Consider the following 17,022-nt stretch of genomic DNA (forward strand, 5'->3'; position numbering starts at 1 on the left):
CCTACAGTACGAGGCCCATGCCGAGGACCTGGTGAAGAGGGTCAAGGATGCCCGCCGTATCCTCGACGCAGCTGCTGCCCAAGAACGGCGGGTATCGGAGGCCGACACGTCGCTGCGGGCTTGGACAACGGCGCTCGAGACTAAACACAGGGCCTTAGATGAGCGTGCCCGCTCCGCACAGGAGTTCGAGACCACAATTCGTCGGCGAATCGAGGTCCTCGACCGGAGCCAGCGCGAGCAGAACGCGCGCAGCCAGGAGCAGGCGCAGCGAGCCCAGGAGCTGGAGAGGCGGGCTCAGGCGCTGGAGGAGCAAGCGCGTCTGCTGGATCAGCGGGAGTCCACCTTGGCCGCCCACGAGAGAACGGCGGCGGAGGTGGAGGCCTCCCTTCGCCTTCGTGAAGATGCCGCAGCCGAGCGTGACCGGGTCACCCTCGCCGCGAAAGCTTCAGCGGACCGCCTCGCGGAGGAGCTACGGCTTCGGGAAGAGGCGTGCCGGGAACGGGACGTCGCACTCGCCGAGCGTGAAGCCGATGTGAACCGCCATGAGGTGGCCTCACGCCGGCTGGGCGAGCAACTCGCGAAACGCGAGGAGGCCATTGCCGGATGCGAGGCTCGGCATCTGGAGAGTGCTCGCGCCGAGCACGCGGCGATAGCGGTGAGGGCTTCTGAGCTGGAGGCCCGGGAAAAGGACCTAGCGGCGGGCGGGCAGCCCGGTGGCGCGGAGTTGGTGAGCCAGCCTGCCACGGCTCGGAGCACTCTCGCCGACCTAGAGCGCTTGGTGCAAGATCAGGCTGGGGAGATTGCGGCCCTCCGCCTCACCAACGAGATCGGACCTAGGCAGCTCTCCGATGCCGTCGATCGGCTGGAGCACGCGGGGCGCCGAGTCGGCATCTCCGTGCGCTAAGATAGTAAGCTTCCGCCCACACAGCCGGCACTCGCGCTCCGGCTGGACGGGCTGGCGGCGGATCTGGAGAGGCTGGAGGAGGAGATTGGCGAGACCGTGAAATCGTCGTCAGCTTCCTTGGCACGGGCCGCGGTGGAACTGGTCCTCGCGAGCCACCAAGCGCGCAACCCCGACTTCGTCCCGTGGCGCGCACTCGAGGATTTCCCCCCGGGGACCGAGGCAAAGGCTCGGGAGCAAGTCCGGGAGGCGGCCGACGCGATCGTCTCTAACTTCGAGGGGTCGGCCCCCCGGTTCACCTTCGGGCTTGCCTCGGATGAGGAGAGCAGGAGCGGAGACGATGATGACGACGTCGGCGGCGAGGACTGGGACGACGTCATTAGCGGCGCCGGGCTCGGGGGCCCGGGCATTCCGTGATCATTCACGCTTTTTATTTCCTTTTGTTGTGTGCCTGCAACGGACACTTCTTGTATTTAGGCCATCGTGCCGTCTTATCTTGTCTGTAATTAAAGCTTCCTTTTCGCACTTTGTACGCCTTTGCTCCCCATTGAATGCCTGCGGCACAGAAAGACGAAGAAACAAGAGCAAAAGCATATAATTAACCTCCCTGTGAACGAAATGCCGCTCTTACCCCATCCTCCCCCCCTCGGACACGTTCTAGCGAAAAGGCAAATCCGTGCTCGGTCCGTGGTACCTAAGTGGTGAGGGGCAAGATCATCGCCCCGAGGGAGCCGCCCAGCGGGACTGGCCAGACCGAGGCTACAACGACCGGGGGTCGGGGACGGCCGTGTGTAGGCCCTTCCGAGCTCTCGGGGTTCGGCGCAACCCGGGGCGCGGCCCGCGTTTGGGCTCCCTTTCGGCGGTTTTTAGGTCGCCCCAGGGCACTTAGGGTCTGGAGTAAACCTGAACTGTCCTTTGAACCAGGACAAGCCAGAGGAAAGAGTAAGAAGAAAGGGCGCGTAACGACCTCCACATTAAATGGAAAAATTTATTGCTTGGAAAGGGAAAAGGATACACAATGGTAGCCCCCGGCCAAGCCCGCACAAGCCGAGGGGTTGTGCGGGGGTTGGCCAGAGCTCCTGGAAAGCAAAAAATCTCGATGCTATGGATAGAAGCGACGGAGGTGTTCGATATTCCAGGGGTTAGGCAACTCCGTGCCGTCCTCCGTGGTTAGTCGAACGGAGCCTGGCCGGGGAACGCCGATCTCTTTGTATGGCCCTTCCCACATTGGCGAGAGCTTGCTCAGCCCCAGGCACGATTGCACGCGGCGTAGGACGAGGTCGCCAACTTGTAGTGACCGGGCCCGGACGTGGCGCTGATGGTAGCACCGCAGGCTTTGCTGGTAGCGCGCGGTACGCAAGGCCGCACGCCTCCTCCGTTCTTGAAGATAGTCGAGGTCATCGCGGCGAAGACCATCCTGGTTGGTCTTGTACAGCGCGACGCGAGGCGATCCTAGGGAAAGCTCCGAAGGTAGGACCGCCTCGGCGCCATACACCAGGAAAAAGGGCGTTTCCCCCGTGGCGCAGCTTGGAGTGGTCCGATTTACCCACAACACGGCGGGTAATTCCTCGAGCCACAAATCCTCGTGTTTTTTCAAGACGTTGTACGTCTTGGTCTTGAGGCCTTTGAGGATTTCGGCGTTGGCTCGGTCGACTTGGCCGTTGCTCTTGGGGTGGGCGGGCGAAGCAAAGCACAATTTGATGCCCATGTCGTTGCAATAATCGCCGAACATCTCACTGGTGAACTGGGTGCCATTATTTGTAATGATGCGGTTGGGCACTCCGAATCGGGACGTGATGCCCCTGATGAACTTGAGGGCGGAATGTTTGTCGATCTTGACAACCGGGTAAGCTTCGGGCCACTTGGTGAACTAGTCGATGGCGACGTATAGGTGCTGATACCCGCCTCGAGCCGCCTTGAATGGTCCGAGGATGTCTAGCCCCCAGACCGCAAAAGGCCAAGATAGTGGGATGACCTGCAAGGCTTGGGCCGGCTGGTGGGTTTGCTTGGCGTGGAACTGGCATGCCTTGCACCGCCGGACCCATTCTTGGGCATCTTGCAATGCAGTCGGCCAGTAAAAACCTTGTCGGAAGGCTTTACCGACCAAAGTTCGTGAGGCCGAATGGGCCCCACACTCACCCTGATGGGTTTCGGCTATGAGCTCGATGCCTTGCTCTCGAGAAACACACTTCAAGAGTATCCCATTGGTGGCACGCTAGTAGAGGGTCCCTTCTACGAGGACGTACCGCTTGGATATACGCGCGAGCTTCTCAGCTTCTGCGCGATTCTCAGGAAGAGTATTGCTGTCGAGATACGCCAGGATGTTAGTCATCCAACCGACCTGACGAGGGGGGTCGGGGTCGACCCCCTCGGGCCCCGAGGGCCGCGGGTCGCCAAGGGTCGGGGCGGAGGGCATGTCGTCGGGGTCCCTCGAGGGGTTCGGTTGCGCCGATGGCTGCGCGAGCCTTTCCTCGAAGGTCCCCGGGGGGAGTGGGGCTCGTGCCAACGCAACACGCGACAACTCATCAGCAACAGTGTTGTCACGTCGGGGCACGTGCCGCAGCTCAAGTCCGTCGAAGTGACGTTCCATGCGCCGCACTTCGCGGACATATGCGTCCATTTGTGGGTCGGTGCACTAGTACTCTTTGGATACTTGATTCACGACCAGCTGGGAGTCGCCTAGGACCAGGAGACGGCGGATGCCTATTCTGGCCGCCGCCCTCAATCCCGCGAGGAGTCCTTCGTATTCCGCCATGTTGTTCGTGGCTCGGAAGTCGAGCCAAACGACGTACTTGAGGACGTCCCCGCTTGGCGAAGTCAGCGTGACTCCAGCGCCTGCACCTTGAAGGTTGAGGGAACCGTCGAAATGCATAACCCAGTGCCCGCAACGAATGTCGGCGTTTGGGTCCTCCCCATCTCCGGGGAGAGAGGGGACGTTTGGTGGAACAGGTTCGTCCACTGGGGTCCACTCCGCGATGAAGTCAGCCAGGACCTGGCTTTTGATCGCGTGTCGAGGTTCGAAGTGCAGATCGAACTCAGCTAGCTCGATGGCCCACTTTACAACCTGACCAGTGCCCTCTCGGTTGTGAAAGATTTGGCTGAGGGGGTAGGATGTCACTACAGAAACCCGATGCGTTTGGAAATAGTGGCGCAATTTCCTTGAGGCCATTAAAACCGCATAAAGCATTTTCTGGGCCTGTGGGTATCGGGTCTTCGCATCTCGGAGTGCCTCGCTGACAAAGTAGACGGGCCGCTATACCTTTCGGCGGGGCCGGTCCATGTTGTCAGGCGCAGATGATCTGGGGCGCCCTTACTCAAGGGCCCCGAGGGGGTCTCGAGCCATGTCGGGATCATAGGCCTCGGGACCACTCGCCAAAAGCCTCCCCTCCTCCGACGGGGGCCTCGGGGTCCTCCTGGTGGCTGGGGGCTTCGGGCACCGGACCTTCGGGGGACGAAGGGCCATCGCGAGTTAAAGGGACCTCCGGTCCGCTTTCTTCGCGCTCGACCACTAGGGCGGCACTCACCACATGGGGGGTCGCGGCCAAGTAGAATAGCAACGGTTCCTCCGGCCCCGGGGCTACCAAGATGGGGGGGGAAGGTGAGGTAAGCTTTCAGCTGGTTGAGAGCTTGCTCAGCTTCCTTCGTCCACACGAACGGGCCAGATCGCTTGAGGAGCTTGAATAGGGGTAGTGCCCTCTCTCCCAACCTCGATATGAATCGACTTAGGGCGGCCATGCATCCAGTGACGCACTGCACATCCCTAAGCTTGCTGGGGGGGCGCATCCTCTCTATCGCGCGTATTTTCTCGGGATTAGCTTCTATGCCTCGGGAGGAGACTAGAAAACCGAGAAGTTTGCCCGCCGGCACACCGAACAGACACTTATCAGGGTTCAGTTTCACGCATGTGGACCTAAGACTGTCGAACGTCTCGGCCAAATCCTACAGCAACGTGTCCTGGTGGCGCGTCTTTACCACCAGGTCATCGACATACGCCTCTATATTACGCCCTATCTGATTACTCAAAGTAATACGAGTCATGCGCTGAAAGGTAGGGCCTGCATTCTTTAACCCAAAAGGCATAGTTGTATAACAAAACGTGCCCACAGGAGTAATGAAGGCAGTTTTTTCCTCATCTTCCCTAGCCACGCTGATCTGGTGATACCCAGAGTAGGCATCTAGAAAACACAAAAGGTCGCTCCCCGCAGTGGATTCGACTATCTGATCTATGCGTGGTAGAGGGAAGGGATCTTTAGGGCATGCCTTGTTGAGGTCCGTGTAGTCGATGCACATCCGGAGCTTGCCGTTGGCCTTCGGGACGACCACCGGGTTCGCCAGCCACTTCGGATGGATAATGTCACGCCCAGAAATTCACTAGTAATTTCCGAACTAATTTGTGCATGAAATCCTCGTCCAGAAATCAGCCGAGGTACACAAACTGACAATTTAATATACAGATTCATCATAATAATAACGTTACATACTTATAAAAGAAAAGAAAACAACAGCGGAATTACGGTCTAGTGAAGCTCCGGCTCCACTCCCACAGGCAGCTCAACTGGGGTATAAGCCAAACGTCTTCTCCTTCGCAACTTGTCTTCAACTGAGGTTTGATTGATTATTGCAAGGTGAGCATATGACATACTCAACAAGCCACACAACAAATATGCAAGTGCACAAGGATACCAAAGAATGGCATAATATAGGGCTTATTTGCAAAAGCAGCATTTAGCAAACATTTGAGATTTGTAAAAATAGTAGAGTAATTAATCATCAATATTAATCAACACTGAACAGCACACCCATGCTGCACAGGCCCAACCATCCTGAACAACCATACCCGGCTGTATAGATCTATCTCCAAACCAGAAATGTACCATTCCAAACCAGGAGCTAATTAAATTATTACCAGTTATAGCATCATTTATTATGGTGAAAAGTGTGAGACTAATCACGAAAGACATTGTTAGACCTGCCCATAACCGCGGGCACGACTATTTGAATAGTTTTACTCTGGCCAGAGGTGTACCACTGTACCTACAAGACACAGCTCCACGACATGTCACCATGCGCCTCAATACCACCACGGTACCTTGGAAAGGAGCTGTGACAGTACCCCTCGCATAACACAATCCACCACAGCGCACCGTTCCTGGATCATAATCACCCCCTTATAAAACAAGGCATGGACTCCCCAGCGACCCCCGTGGGCTTATCTCCGTCACTTCTCAGTCTAGTGCCCCGCAATGAACCATGCAATACAAAAGGTAAAGCCGTTGCCCACGCTGGCTTGTGGTTGGCACGGTTAATGTTTCACAACCGAAACTCGTGAACCGGTCCTTAATTGTCATGAGCACGACCATCAAAACCATGTGCTCACAACCCACCATTAATCATATTTTAATTATCAATTAATTATCATAACACGATTGACCATCGTGAGCTACCATTAAATATAACCATAAATAATAATGTAGTATGATTCATCCCATTAATGAACTAATGTTTCTAAGCACGGCTAAGCAATTATATATATAGCATTTAGCTGAACCAATCCATTATATAAGGTCCAAGCTAATAAATTTATTACCCATAGGAAAATAAAGTCATCTTCGGCCATAATTAATTGGGAAAGGCTCACCACCCGATGACATTCGAAAATAATGCATAAGTTGAAATAAAACATTAGCTTTAAACAGGTTCAACATGCTCAAAGGGTTGTTTGGGATTTGTGTGACTTGCCTTGAGCTTCCGCAAACGCTTCCGAACCTTCCTCAACGAAAACGCTCTCCTTCGGAATGTCGGAAACTAAAGCAAAAGAACAAAATCAACAAAACAATACAAAAACAAGCATAAACAGTACATGTGGATATTTTTAACATGTAGATCTCGATTTTAGATGAATTTAGCGACTTGAACCACTCGAATCCGAGTTACGATGATTTAGTTATGAATTTCCGAAGTTTAATCAATTTTCATCTAATCCAGAAAATTATTACGAATTAAATAAAAGATTTATGACGTCACGATGACGTCATCGCCGGCCTAGCACTGGACGACGCGGCCACCGGCTATAGAGAGCTCGACCGGGCTCACCGAGGACAACAACGCGAAGAGGATGATGACGCGAACTCACCGGTACAAAGAACAATGACGGATGACAACGAACGACGACCGGCGACAAGGTTCGACGGCGGCTCGGCTCGGTTCGGGTCCTCGACGGCGACGGTGCTCCGATGGTCTTCGGTGGCTGCGAAGGGGTGGACGGGGTGCTCCTTCACCGTGCGAACCCGGTGGCGGCGACGGATGGCGACGATGGCTATGGTAGTGGAACGGCAACGACTTGGCACGCACGAGTAGTAGCAGCATGGTTGTAGCAGGGAGTGGCACAGCGACGGCTAGGCGGCTAGCGCAGCGGCGACGCTAGGGCAGCAGCTAAGCGTGGCACGGCGGCGGCTACTCGACGACAAAAACGAGAGATTAAAAACTAAACCTAGGGAACACGGATAGAAGTCTCACCGAACCAAAGCGATCGGAGAGAGAGATGACGACGGTGACCCGACGGCAACACATGGAGACGACAACGATGCTAGACAAACAACGGATTAGATTGAATTAAGACCCTAGGGATAAAGTATACCGGTGAATGACATAGGAGCGGCGGTTGCCGGGGAACCACGGCACAATAATGCAAACGGAGGGCACCAGGAGAAAGAGGAGGCAACAGCGATGCTTACCAACACTTACGCAGCGATGAACGGCAAAGGAGATGGCCGGCGATGACTTTCCGGCGATCTTCGGCGGATGACAGATGGCGGACGGGCTTCTCCTCGCAGCTGCGAATCCAATGGAGACGACGGCGACCGAAGGCGACGACGGACGGCGCGGCTGGAGGAATGGCGGCGCTCCGGTTCACGATGACGGCCAATCTCCGGTTGGATTTGGCGCAAAAGAACCAGCGGCCGGGATAGAGCTCAACTTTGCGGAGCCGAGGGAGGTGGTGGAGCTGATCGGCGACGGCCGAGGCGACGGCGCACGGCGGCTGGAACGGCTACCGGCGGCGGAGAGAGAAGGAGCTCGCGGGGAGGGCGATTCCGACGACGGCGGAAGATGAGACATGAGGGGATAGGTAGAGGACGACTAGGGGGTCCTTTATATAGGCACGGGAGCTCGGGTCCGAGCCCAAATCGACGGGAAAACTCGGGAAAGTCTAGGGTTCTCGCCGGAATAAGGAAAGATTGAATCGCGAAATTGGAAAGGATTTCCATAGAAACTTTTGGGGATTTCTTGGGGAAAAGGAAGAGGAGATTGAGAGGATTCCATTCCCGCAACTAATTTGGAAAAAGGAGCAACGAGGTGGCCGAATTGGTGGGAGGAGGCGGCACGGCTGCACAGGCTTGGGACGGCTCGGTCTCTGTCTGGAGGTTGAAGATAGAGTACTGTAGCGCCAGGGATCTGGAGGTTGAAGATAGAGTACTGTAGCGCCAGGGAGGTCAAACAGACTTCTCTGCGGGCTGAGAGGAGAGAATGGAATGGGCTGAATTCGGCCCAAGACTAGGAAGAGGATTATTATTACTTTTTCAAATAAATTAACTAATGAGATGATCTTTCAATTGTTAAAAATACTTCCAATGCTCAAATAATTCCAAGAAAAATCTTGAACATACATGAACACTCAAAGTATTTATTAAAATTGAAACCAGATCATTTAATGATTAATTTAACATGTGAATAATTACTGGAATGTTCTTTGTATTATTAAAATTAGGAATTGAGCTCCGAAAAATCCAAGAAAATTTCAGAGAGTATAATTAATCATGGAGAACTTAATACAAATTAAATCCATCCATGCTTTATATTTAGGAAATTTTATTTCCCACATTTAACTTCACTTGTAAATTAATGAACATTTAATATAAATTCTATTAATAATTTATTAAATAATTTATAAATCCTAAAACGGAAATTCAGGTTGTGACAGATAACCTCGTGGATGAAGTCAGCCTCCAGGAGCCGCGCCACTTCCTCTCGGATGAAGGCCTGTCGCTCCGGGGCCTGACGCTCGATCACCTCCCTGGGGACCCTGGGCATGTCCGATGGCTTCCATGCGAAGACGTCAGAATTTGCCCGCAGGAAGGAGATGAGCGCGCTTTCCTATTTGGCGTCCAAGGTTCCGCCAATTTTGGCGGTCTTGGACGGATCATCGCCAAGGGGGATCTCCTTGACGGGCACCTCATCAGCCGAGGTGAGGCGCTTTTTGCAGGCGTGGGACACGGAGGCCTCCGGGGCCTGAGGCTCTGTGGCCACCGCCAGGCTGTCGGTGCGTTGCTCCGCGCAGGCGAGGGTGACTTTGACATCGCCAAAGACGGTGATGGGACTAGCAGGGCCCGGCATCTTCATCTGGAGGTAGGCGTAGTGGGTGGCGGCCATGAACTTCACCAATGCAGGTCTGCCCAGGACCGCGTTGTAGGGCAGATTGAGGTCCACCACATCGAAGTCGATTCGCTCGGTACGGAAGTTGGTGGAGTCGCCAAAGGTTACTGTGAGCTCGACGTGGCCAAGTGGCCACGTGTGCCCCAAAGTCACGCCGATGATCGGCAGCGACGGCTGGAGCTTCATCCCTAGGGCCTTGAGTGCATCGAAGGCGGCTGGGGAGATGATGCTCAGGCTGGCCCCCCTATCAACCAGGACACACTTCATCCTGACGTTGTGAATGGTCGGGGAGACCACAAGGGCCAACTTCCCTTCTCGAGCAAGTACGGTCGGATGGTCGCTCTAGTCAAAGGTGAGCTTTACCTCCGACCAGCACGCCTTCCGAGCCGCCTCGTGCATCGGAACCACGGCCAGAAGCTCTCGCCTCATGGCCTTGAAGCCTTGGCGAGAGGCGTGAGCGCAAGCCCCCCTCCCCCCCGTCGAGCGTGGCGACGGTCCCCTGAGGTATCTGGAAGTCCAAATCCTCACTGTCACCGCCATCATCGGCGGGGGCCTTGTTCTTAGCCTCCTCTCGCCGGTCACCAACTGAGGTCGCGGGGGCTTTGCCCTTCCGTTGACCCTGCCGCTTCTCCTCATCGGCCTTTCGAAACTGCTCGGCCAAATTCTTGATCGAGCGGCAGTCGGCGAGACTGTGTCGATAAGTGTTGTGCACCAAGCACCACTTGTCTGCCGACCGGCCCTCGCCGGATGGAGCAATGGAGCTCGGCTTGTCGCCGGTGGCCTTTCCCTTGCGTGGGGCCCGTGCAGGCCCATCAGCCGCAAGGACATGGCCCTCGTCATCGGAGCGGGCCGGTTTCCTTTTGCCTCTCCTATCTCGCCGCTTAGAGCGGGGGGCAGACTCGGGGGTAGCCGCAGCCGCCGCACCGGTGCCGGGAGAGTACCAGGCCCACGCCTCCTCCTTCCGAGCCACCTTGTCCGCCAGCTCGAAGAGCTCGGCGGTGGTCTTGGGCTCCTTGGAGGCGATCTTCTCTAGCATGCGGTTATGCCGCACGCCATTCCGAAACGCATAAACGACCGCGTGGGCCGGAATGCATGGAATAGTGTTGCAGACCTGGCAGAAGCGTTGTATGTATGAACGGAGGGACTCGTTGTCCTTTCGCCGTACAGCGTGCAGGTCCGCCTCTTCTCCCGGGCGGGGATATGTGCCCTGGAAGTTCGTAACGAACTGCTAGCACAGATCTTCCCAAGAGTGGATGGAGTCGGGGGGCTGGGTCATCAACCAGCCGCGCGCCTGACTCTTGAGGGCCATGGGAAGTAATTCGCCATGACCCGGTCGTCGCCCCCTGCCGCCACGATAATTGTGGTGTAGATCTAGAGGAACTCGGAGGGATTGATGCTGCCATCATACTTCTCCATGAGGTTGGGACGAAACTTTGGGGGCCACTGGACATTCCGGAGACTCGCCACGAAGGCCCTACAACCTGTCCCTCCAGGGGTGAGCGTGGGGGGAGGGCCGCCTCGTGAGGAGGAACGTGGCGCTCCAGATGAGGAGGCGCCTTCCCCTATGCGGGTAGCTCAGCGCTCGTCCCGGCGTCGCTCGATGTTGATCCGAGCGTCCTGCTCCCCGTAGAGACCGTCATGACGCCTCCGGCTTCCCGAGGCTCCCGACGATGTTGGAGCCGTGGACCGCCTTCAGGCCGTGGCCGACCGACGGGCCCTCCTCCTTGCCGACGAGGAGAGGGTAACGGGGGTACGCGACGTACCGGTGGCGGCGGGTCGGCCGCCCGCGGCCAACTGCCGCTGGGCAGTGGTGACCAAGTTGGCCACATCGTCCAACCAGCGCTGAACAGGGGTTTCCGGCTCCGAGTTCACGGGGGGATGCCGCAGAAGGGCACCCACCGCCTAAAGCGCATCTCGGGGCGAGCCACTGTCACCGTAAGTGAGACGGCGTCGTGCCCTGACGCGTCGTGACCTCCCTCCGCCGAGGGGCGGGGAGTGGGCCGAACCACCCGAACGGGTGGGATCCTCCCTCCGCGAGGGCTCGCGGCGGGGAGGAGTTGGAGAGTCGCGGCGGTGGTGACGAGGGCCGCGGCTCTCACTGGAATCCCCACTCCCAGACGGAGTGGGGGGGTGAACGCCACTGCCTCCTCCTCCTCCAGGACCTCGACCATGATCATCGAGAGCCCAGAGAAACTTGGGGTGGAAGAAAACAACTTCTTCTTAAAGCGCGCGACTTCCCCCTACCTGGCGCGCCAGCTGTCGAGGGAAGTCCCTCGATAGCGGGAGATCGTGAGAGCCCCCTTTCGTGAGTTCGGCCGGGGGAAGAAGCTCGCCTCTTAGAAATCACGTATCCGCCCCTAAGGCTGCTAGCTAGCTTGCACACAATCGAATTATACAGGTTCGGGCCGTTGTGGAGCGTAATACCCTACTCCTGTGTTTGGGATTATGGTTGAGTGTTACAAGGGTTCCTTAACTCCGGAGAGCACTCTCGCTCTTCTTCTCCTAGAGTTCAGGTTTTCTGAGAGTCGTCCCCTTTTTCGGTGGGCAAGGTCCTCCTTTTATATCTCAAGGGGATACCACATGCACCGCCTCTACCTACTCTTCTTTCGGGTGGGAACCCACCCTATCTTGACCGGGACTCGACTCGTGCCTTCGCTTGGAAGCAAAGCCACAGCTTGTCCTTGAGTGGGGCCCAGCGCCGTCCCTCACCTGACATGGGGGACAGCCCTGTCATTCCCCCATTAATGGATGAAGACTTGTGGTGGCCGCCGTCCGAATGACCCTCCGATGGGACGGGTCATACCTACCCCCACTTCACTGGGAGCAAACGTGACGTGGGAGCTCGGTTGTCGGTCTAGTCAGACGTGACCAGAATCATGACCGGTCACGAACCGGTCATTCTTTGATTATGGCGCGTCAGATTCGCACGCCGCACGTCTGTCTTACTGCATTAAATGCGGCATGGGGCAGTTGGGGCGTTGTGTGCATTAATGGAGGCTCAGCCTGGGCCCCCTCCTCGCTCGCTCCCTCCGCCACATGGCGGCTGGGCGAGGGCCTCGGGGCGAAGCGGTGCAAAGGCCCGAGGGGCATGACGTGGCACCCCGAGGCCCCGACCTCCCTCCGGTCGCTCCAGCGATCCGCGGGTTGCGGGGGCAAGACCAGGCTGTAGGGACACGCGGTAGGACAAGAAGGTAGATTCCCCACGCTTCACATACCCCCAGACCCATATCTCCAACATTATCGTAGATTATCAACTTCATTATAGTGATAAATAAAATATTTTGAGAAATAAACTAAGCAAATAGCTTAAGTAAGTAATCTAAATATTACAATAGAAGAAATATTTTTAATAAAACATATTATTTGAGATGTGGAGCAAATAATCAATTTCAAAGTTCAGCTGTCACTGCTTCTGTACAACAGTGAACGGACATAATCAATCTGAAATTGGCAAACATGTCTGATGCAATGGCCCAGTGACCCCAGTACATGCAAAAACGTACTAGTACGTGCACGAGATATCTTCGATTTAAAGAGCACAAGATATATTCACTGTACTACAAATTAAACAACAGGAGTACGAACAATCGCAACGGAGGGTTTATGTACACATTTTACACATCATGTGAATTACTACAGCCTAACACGTACAGATCGCTATAGTTTCATTTCCACGTATATGACATCTTCCGGTACCTCATACATCACGTACTAACAGTTCACCACGTGCAGCGTATGTATGTCTTTCTTTCCTTCTGAAGACCACCTACCAAACGGTGACTGCATTCATGCTGCCATTTTCGTAGCTACAAATCCAAGCCTCCACTTGTACTGTGATTCGATGCGCAGACCCAAGACGCAAGCAGCAGAGACGAATCAGTACTGGCGGTGACATGTTGGGATGGACCGGCGTGTGTGTTACTTGCTGTTCCTGTTCCTGGGCACCCAGCAGCAGTGCAAGCCGTAGGGCAGCCCGTACGGGAACTTGGCCCGCGCGACCTCCTCGAACGTCTTGCCGTCCAGCACCAGCGCATAGCCCGACCCGTCCTTGGCGCTCACCATCGATATCGCCACGCCTGCCATCAATAACAGAGTTGGTCAAGTTATTACAAACGAAACGAGGCAAAGCCAAGACGTACGTATACGCAGCCAACGAGGAGAGATGGTGACACTAACCGTCGTCTTCCTCGGTGGCGCCGGGGCGTGGCACGAAGAAGGGCTCGGACGGCACGGAGCCCTCCTCGTGCCAGTTCTTGGCCGTCCTCTCCACCAGGTCGACCTTGGTGAGCGTGTTGGGGAAGTTGCACGGCCGGCGGGCGCCGCAGGCGTAGGCGTACCGGTACTCCCTGCCGACGTGCGCCGGGTTGATGCTGCACATGTCCATGCCCCGCCCGTGCTCCTCCGGGTCCAGCGCCGTCTCCAGCTCGCCGAACTGGCTCCCGTCCAGGGGGATCCTGAACCGCCCCACCCTACACATGGTGTTCCCCGTCATCCATCGTGCATACGTGCATGCGTAGCGTAGCAAATTGACGGCGGGACGTCGTCGTGTGGCTCGTGTGTGTACGTACCTGGCGTCGGGGAGGACGTCCTGGCCGCTGGAGGAGCGGAGGTTGTGGAGGCGGAGCTTGTCGAGGATGGCGGTGTTGGCGTTGTGCTCGCAGCAGTCGGCGATGATCGCCGTCACGCGCCCCTCCTCGTCCGTCTCCTCGTACGCGTTGATGAAGTGGAACGTCACGAACGGCGGCACCTCCACGCTCGCCACCTTCGGTTGGCCATCGTCCCGACAAATATCATCATTAGATCACCCAACCAATTAAATAGGCAAAACGGGAACGCACTACGGGCGGCAGCGATTGATGATGGCTTACAATCTTGCCGCTGGCCTTGCACATGACGTGCATGTAGCTGCCGGACTCGAGGTGCCACTCGAACTTGTACAGCGGCGTGGGCTCGGCGCGGAGGAGGTTCTTGGCGCAGTAGCGGAGCGGCATCTCCGGCACGACGACGTAGTGCTCGGTGACGGGGAACGAGTGCACCCACCCTGGCGCCGGCCCGCCGCGGCAGTCCACCCTGCCGACGAACTGCCTCTCGTTGCTACCGGCGTCCATCCTCGCCACCACGTAGCCGGGCCGGATCAGGTCGGGGATCAGCGTCCAGAACTCGGTGTCGGTCACGATCGGGTGCGCCGAGTGGATCAGCCCGCCCAGCTTGTCCGTGTACTGGAACTTGCCGACCGTGTCGAGCGTGTCCGGGTCGACCTGGATGGAGCCCTTGATGGTCTCCGTGAGGCAGAGCACGCGGCCGTCGCCGAGCATGACGACGCCGGTGTTGGAGTTGTCGGTGAGCGACGAGCCCGAGAAGAGGGTCGCCAGCTGGCCGACGTAGGACAGGAAGTTGTCCGGCTTGGGCACCTCCGAGAACTCGCGGTAGCACACCTTGCCGTGCGCGCGCGCCGCCTTGTACGCCTCCGACTCGATCTGCCGGTGCGCGCCCACGGCGCGGCCACCGCGGAACGAGACGCGCACCAGCGTCGCGTAGCCGTCGAACAGGTGCCGGAAGCCGTAGTCCCCGAGGTTCCATAGTCCCGGGCCGTTCCTCAGGTACGTGCCATCCTGCAGCAAGTATGCATCGATCCGATCAATCATTTGCAGCACGTCGACAAATCCGTCCACCTCTAATTAACGACCGACAAATTAATCTATCCACGAGCTTACCTCAGAAGATTGCATTTTTAATTAGCTGAAACGATTGTATTATCTATAGCTTAGTGAGTGTAACTACAAAGTTACAACAATATTATACTACATGTACACCTGTATTAATTCCTCAAATCAAGTCACTATCAAAATTGGCAAGAACAGGGATAAGATCACTTGGAGTTAGGGGAGACCAAGGTTTTTGACTTTTGTTTCCAGAGAGTTGCGGGGTGCAACAAAACTGAAACCACAAGACAGTGATGCCATTGTTGTCGCCGATCGAAGCGAGGGGTGAGCAGAGAATCTGGGTATATATGTTGTGTTCCCCGCAAGCATCGTGAGTGCCAAGATGCCATCTCCTTTTCGCTAGGCCAGCATAGGGTAAGTTAGTGTCGCCCTCCTCTTTGTCGATCAAATTACTGAAGATTTGGGTGAGTGCTTCAGCAACTGCTGGCACAGTGGAAATTAAAAATAACAGTCGGCAAGTAATATACCCTGGCGTGTTAGATACTGCTGGTAAAAATATGCTAGGTACGTGGCCAAAGCTGGTACCTTTTTAGGACCCTTCTGGGGCTATATGCATATATGTGCTCTAGGTCAGCGGTTAGCCTGCACTAATCAAGGAGATGCTACAAGATGAAAATGGTTAGGTTAATTAAAAAGGATTTGTTGCACAGTGATGTGGTCCAGAAAGTGCCTTTCGTATTTCTCAATGTGTGGGAAGATGTTGTGCATGCTTTTTTACTAAGATGTTCAAAAGGATCTTTAGTTTATAGATGATCTCAAGAAAGCACCGTATTATATGTGGATATGGAGTACTGGGAAACCTTTGAATCAAAATAACAGAAAAGATTCGCATTCTTGAATGAAAAATGCACGGCTAGCCTTAGCTTGACCACCGGCAGATCTTATAAAATGCTGAGGTTATGGTGTGTTCATGAATACTTAATTAGGGTGGAGAGAAGGCAAAAGCCAAATCAAGTCATATTTAGGGAGATTTGCAATCAGTAGGAGGCTTAACCCACCAGCCAGAGAGGCAGCTCTCCGTCCACCTCGAGCGCACCCTCCCACCTCTCCTGCCGTACACTCTTCCACGCCACGAGCTCGCCGCCGCCGCCGCCGCCGCCACGTCCGCCACGGCGCCGCGGGGCGTCGACGGGGCGGGCCGGCGGCGCGACGACCGGCGCGGGCGGCGCTGCCTCCGTCACGGCGCTAGCCGCGAGAGGCTGCGCCACGGCCCGCTTGCCCTGGTGCCCCTGGCTGGCCAGGCGGCCCGGCCGGCTCGCGGCGCCTGACAGCGCCGCGGATACGCACAGCGACGACGCCTGCAGCATAGCGGGAGACATGGCCACACCTACGCGAGGGAAATGCACAACGGTGTATATAAAATGGCACTCGATCAATCTTAGCCTCTGCTTTGCGTAGTGCAGAGAGCTCTACGCGCGAGAAGAGACAACAACGAGCGATCAGGAGGAGAGACGGGCGGAGTGGTCACTGTGGTGGCAAGGATGAGAGATTTTGGTTTGGGACGAGAACGTAATCGGGTCAAGGGCGAGTATATATAGGCCACAAGATAGCTAAGCCCAGCCCGGGTGACAGCGGACGTACGTAATGTGGTTGGAATCTCGCCCGGTCGAAATTCCTTGGCGCAAAAGGCCTCGCGCTCTTGTCCGGATTCCGCTGTCACGTTGCGCCCAGCCGCTGAGGCCCCCCCGGCCCTCTCTCCTCTCGCTAGCTTGCTGGTATCCGGTTGGTGGGGCGCGACGCGCGCGCACACCACGGCATCGACTCCTCCACGGCTCCACCTCTCGACCGAGCGAAATCAGGTGTACACTGTACGCTACGTTACGTGGGGCGTGGGCCACTACGCACGTCGTTGTCGCGTCGCACGCTGCAGCCTGCAGGAGTCATCGCCCCGGGTCAGGCCCGCGCGCTACGTAACGTCCGTACGTACATCATCAGTAGCATGTGTGAGTTGCGATCGCGACTTGGCAG

At 56.3% G+C, this 17,022-nt stretch overlaps 1 protein-coding gene across 1 annotated transcript; it reads right to left on the bottom strand.

The window, feature by feature from the left end:
* Positions 1–12,809: 12,809 nt before the first annotated feature.
* LOC127770488 (carotenoid cleavage dioxygenase 8 homolog B, chloroplastic) lies at positions 12,810–16,536 on the bottom strand. The gene is made up of 5 exons (XM_052296227.1): positions 16,053–16,536; positions 14,200–14,943; positions 13,900–14,093; positions 13,508–13,800; positions 12,810–13,407 (listed from the first exon to the last, which is right to left on the bottom strand). Exons 1-5 carry the CDS (start codon positions 16,371–16,373, stop codon positions 13,250–13,252), a joined length of 1,710 nt encoding a protein of 569 aa, XP_052152187.1. The 5' UTR covers positions 16,374–16,536; the 3' UTR covers positions 12,810–13,249.
* Between the last annotated feature and the right edge of the window lie 486 nt (positions 16,537–17,022).

The sequence above is a fragment of the Oryza glaberrima genome, chromosome 1, assembly GCF_000147395.1.
Source record: "Oryza glaberrima chromosome 1, OglaRS2, whole genome shotgun sequence".
Lineage (NCBI taxonomy): Eukaryota > Viridiplantae > Streptophyta > Magnoliopsida > Poales > Poaceae > Oryza > Oryza glaberrima.

Coding starts and splice junctions, on each gene's coding strand:
- LOC127770488 (XM_052296227.1), bottom strand. CDS start 16,373: ATGTCTCCCGCTATGCTGCAGGCGTCGTCGCTGTGCGTATCCGCGGCG. Junction 14,944..16,052: donor GAGAGCTGCCTCTCTGGCTG/GTGGGTTAAGCC, acceptor TACTTGCTGCAG/GATGGCACGTACCTGAGGAA. Junction 13,408..13,507: donor CGCCACCGAGGAAGACGACG/GTTAGTGTCACC, acceptor TATTGATGGCAG/GCGTGGCGATATCGATGGTG.